This window comes from Capsicum annuum, chromosome 11, assembly GCF_002878395.1.
Source record: "Capsicum annuum cultivar UCD-10X-F1 chromosome 11, UCD10Xv1.1, whole genome shotgun sequence".
In the NCBI taxonomy this organism is placed as follows: domain Eukaryota; kingdom Viridiplantae; phylum Streptophyta; class Magnoliopsida; order Solanales; family Solanaceae; genus Capsicum; species Capsicum annuum.
The window spans coordinates 45378638-45382887 of NC_061121.1; the positions used below are offsets into that span (position 1 = coordinate 45378638).

The following is a 4250-nucleotide window of genomic DNA, read 5'->3' on the forward strand; positions in this document are numbered from 1 at the left end:
TTCAAATTCAAAAAAAAAAGTATCGAGAGCTAATTATGTATCTTTACAAGAAAAAATTATATTTTCTTGAATATATTATGTATCTCGACAGCCTTAAAATAAAAAAAAAATGTATCCAGAGCTTATTATGTATTTTTACAAAGGAGAAAATATATCGTTCTTGAATGTATGAGAGCTAATTACGTATTTTGAAAAATCCAAAATTGAGATTTTTAGTAATATTATTAAATGTCAAAATTTGTTGTAATTAAAACCCAAATTATCAGAATTGATATTACTTGCCCCCAAAGAAAAAGACGAACTAATATAAAAAGGATGGAGTAGAATACATGTCAACTATTTTGAGACGGGCTGATTTGGGTCAATGGTTTTTGGGCCCAAAAATTTCAACCCAAACTAACTATCTTTGAGTACATTTTAGGTTGGGCTTTGATGGATTTCTTCCCATATATAAAGCAGTCGCACAACATAACCTCATGAAACCCTAATCCACTCTCTTCATTCAGTAAAGTAGGCCGCCGATCTAAGGGCGCCGCCATCTACCGATAAAAATGGTGCACGTCTCCTTCTACCGCAACTGTAAGTCTCCTGGATTACTGTGATTATGTTTAGTATTTGTTGGGATTTACTAGTTTACCTATGTTATTAGTGAAAAATGTGGAGAAATTGAAGAAATTAAACTATTTTCTATCATATTGTATGTACATTTGGCGGATTCGATTGAAGTAGTTTGTTATTGAGGTTCTTAGCATGTTTAAATGATGTTTGTGTTCAATGTCATTGTTACGTTTTTTTGCTGGGTATGTTCTTGCTGCTGTTAACTGAGCTGGCACCTACATTGGATATGTTGTTGTTGTTGTAGATATAAGCTATGTTGCTCGGGCTCTTCAAATATATCTGCGGGTGCGTGTCGGATTCGCCAAAAGTAGTTTCTTTTTTGGAGAATCTGACGCATCAAAAATTAAGAGTCCGCGCAACTTAGGATATTAGTCGGGATAAAAGTAACTAAGTTCTATTATGATAGTAGTGTGGCCAGGGAATTCCTTTTGAATTCATTTCTTTTAGAATTGGATAGTTGTTGGTATTATTCGTTTAGTAGTTACTCCGCTATGAATAATGCGAACTTGCTAAGTGGGTGTTTGGCTATGTTTCATTGTGAAATTAGAAAAAATTGAAGTAGATTTTGGTTTTGAAAGTGAAAAATGATATTTGAAAATTGGAGTTGTGTTTGGCAATGAGTATAAATTGGAAATGTTTTTGAATTTTTTTGAGTAATTTGGAGTCAAAAAAGTAAAAACATCGTTTTGTAGATTTTTGAATTCTTGAAAATGCCAAAGTTGAATTCAGGAAATGGAAGTTTACGGAATTTTATTGCTAAATGTGTTGAAAAAGTGGAAAAAAAAAAATCATTATGATGTTATTTTCAACTGGAGTGACAGTTTTCACATGAAATTAAAGTAAGAAATCTAATGGTTATGTTAATATTAATCTAGCAGAATTTCCGAAAAAGCTCATATGGGTTGTTCTGTCAGTTTTAGCCTTTTGGTTTGGTTGAATTACTTCGTTAATCACAATGGGAGAGCAGATCAGCAGTCTCAGTTTCTAAGCTGCAACAGCATTATCGTCTATTTCATTAGAAAGATCTGTTCTAAAATTCTGTTATGATGACAATGTCGGATAAACTAGTAGGGAAAATCCTATATGCTGGGGATTTATAGGGAGAAAATTTGGAGAAGTACATTTTTGACCTCATCTGTTCCTCTTTTCTTTTGGGGTGTGTGTGGTGGGGGTGGGGGTGGGGGGGGGGGTCGGGATTGCAGCAGGCTTAACCATGTCACAAAATTCTAAAGGGTTTTAAGCCTATATTCATTTGTAATTCTTGTTTGTAATCAGATGGGAAGACCTTTAAGAAGCCTAGACGTCCCTATGAGAAGGAGAGATTGGATGCCGAGTTGAAGCTCGTTGGAGAGTATGGACTGAGGTGCAAGAGGGAGTTGTGGAGAGTTCAGTACGCCTTGAGCCGTATCAGGAATGCTGCAAGAATGCTTCTGACCCTTGACGACAAAGACCCACGTCGTATTTTTGAAGGTGAAGCTCTCTTGAGGAGGATGAACAGGTATGGGTTGTTGGATGAAAGCCAGAACAAGCTCGATTATGTCTTGGCACTCACTGTGGAGAACTTCCTTGAACGCCGTCTGCAAACCCTTGTTTTCAAGACTGGCATGGCCAAGTCAATCCACCATGCAAGAGTGCTCATCAGGCAAAGGCATATCAGGTAAATACAGAATAATATGTTTTCGTCACATTCTGCAAATAGATAAGCTGTTTCTTTACCCCTTCTCGTAGGTATTTTCTGATATAGATGACCGGATTTGTAACTGAATCCCTTATAACAGATCATCTAAGTAGATACAACAATATGTGACTTGAAATTTGCCCCTTTAAGTGCAATAAGGGGAATGTTGGGAAGTACTTCTCATTTTTCTTCAGTTCTGTGCTTTTAAGTTTTGTTGAAAGAAATTCAACACTTATATCTGGTTAATGATATCAGCTGTTCTCAGTTTAAGAAGGTATCTTTATTTCCACATATATCCCTCAACAATAAGTATTACAAATTGCAGAACAAGATATGATTTATTCATATTAACCTACAAAGTTGAGCAATATTTGCATGGTGTTTCTTTTTAGTTTTAGTTGTTCTCAGAGATTAATTAGACATTGGTTGATGTATTAAACAGTAATTGCAACTAGATTGTCACTTTTTGAAGAATGTGTAATCATGTTACTTCGGCTATACAGATGGACTTTAGCGCTTTGAATTGCGAGGTTTCTAGGAGTCGAATGTTTGTTTCGCTATTGTATAACTTTGTTAATTTAGAGAAAGATTGTAGGCACGTGATTTTCTTGCATTGGTAGATAGGGCTGGTGGTGGTTACAAGATCTTGGGAAGGTTGCACAGTACCAGTTCTCAAAAAACCAAGATCTTGGGAAGCTTTTGGTAGCAGTGTTCTTAGTCGTACATAGTAGATTCTTGTTCCGTAGTATCATGCATGGGGGTTCTTGTTTTTTTCTCCCTCTTAATTTATACATAGTTCAAAGCCTCTTCATGTTATCTCAAAAATTGGAGTTACACATTTTACGTTTAGTAAAGTTATTGTCTCTATGAGCTACTGTGTTCAATGAAGCTAACCCAAATGACATTAACTGCATTGCAGGGTTGGAAGGCAAGTGGTGAATGTTCCTTCATTTATGGTGAAAGTGGACTCTCAGAAGCACATTGACTTCTCTCTATCCAGTCCTTTCGGTGGCGGGCGTCCAGGAAGAGTGAAGCGAAAGAACCAAAAGGCTGCTGCCAAGAAGGCTGCTGGCGGTGATGGTGATGAGGAGGACGAAGAATAAGCTTTTGCGCAAGAACCCAAAGAAAGATGTTGGTGATGGAGCCGGTTCATTTTTGAAGTTTTTAAGTACCCATGTAGTGCTTCCTTACATTCCTTTCTTCGATATTTGTGATATCTTCATATGAAAGTAATGTTCTTAGCAGAGACTGGGAGAATGTTTTGATGTTTGGATTTTGCTCTAAATAGACTTTGAATTTTGTTTAATTTTTTCCTTGAACCAAACAAAGTGATTGCCAAATTATCTTGTCCATTGCTAAATGTTCATTATGTACAATTTTTAATAATTATGTGCTCAAATGGTGGTATCAAATAAGACTTTGAAACTGGAAATAGACTTGTAAATTGTATGCATTATTGATATTAATGTGAACTAAGGATTTCGAGTATATATGTCTGAAGAATGAAATTAGTGATTTAGAATGTGTTAGTTTCCAAATTGTTTGTTGATAGAGATAATGGAGAAAAAGAAAGTCCTTTGGACTGCGTTGACAAGCAGCAAGAAGTGACAGGATTTAAGTTAAAGATTCTAGAGAAAATTAAAGGAAAAATGTAAGTCTTGAATGAAGGATTGGTGACATTGAACAACTTAAAGGATCAAACATAATTGAGAAACTTGATTTGGTTAATTGTGAATTTGATTAATATTTTCAAAACTTTCTAATCTTTTTAAAAATACAAATCAACTCATACCTCTCTCCTCTCCAAATTAACCATCTCTCCCCTCTCTCGATAGTTTGTCTCAACCAACAGTTTTGCAAATTTTTCCTTTCATTCCTCGGCAATTTCAACCTCCGGTGACAAATAGTTGAATTTTTAGTTCCTTTTCGACTTTCAACTGTCAATGGACGTGAC

The 4250-nt window shown here is 35.6% G+C and overlaps 1 protein-coding gene across 1 annotated transcript; it reads left to right on the forward strand.

Moving 5' to 3' along the window:
• The first annotated feature begins 419 nt into the window (after positions 1-419).
• Positions 420-3636, forward strand: LOC107848099 (40S ribosomal protein S9-2). Its single transcript, XM_016692775.2, has 3 exons — positions 420-579; positions 1894-2275; positions 3216-3636. The coding sequence occupies exons 1-3, from the start codon at positions 552-554 to the stop codon at positions 3397-3399; spliced, it is 594 nt and encodes a 197-aa protein (XP_016548261.1). The 5' UTR covers positions 420-551; the 3' UTR covers positions 3400-3636.
• The last annotated feature ends 614 nt before the right edge of the window (positions 3637-4250 follow it).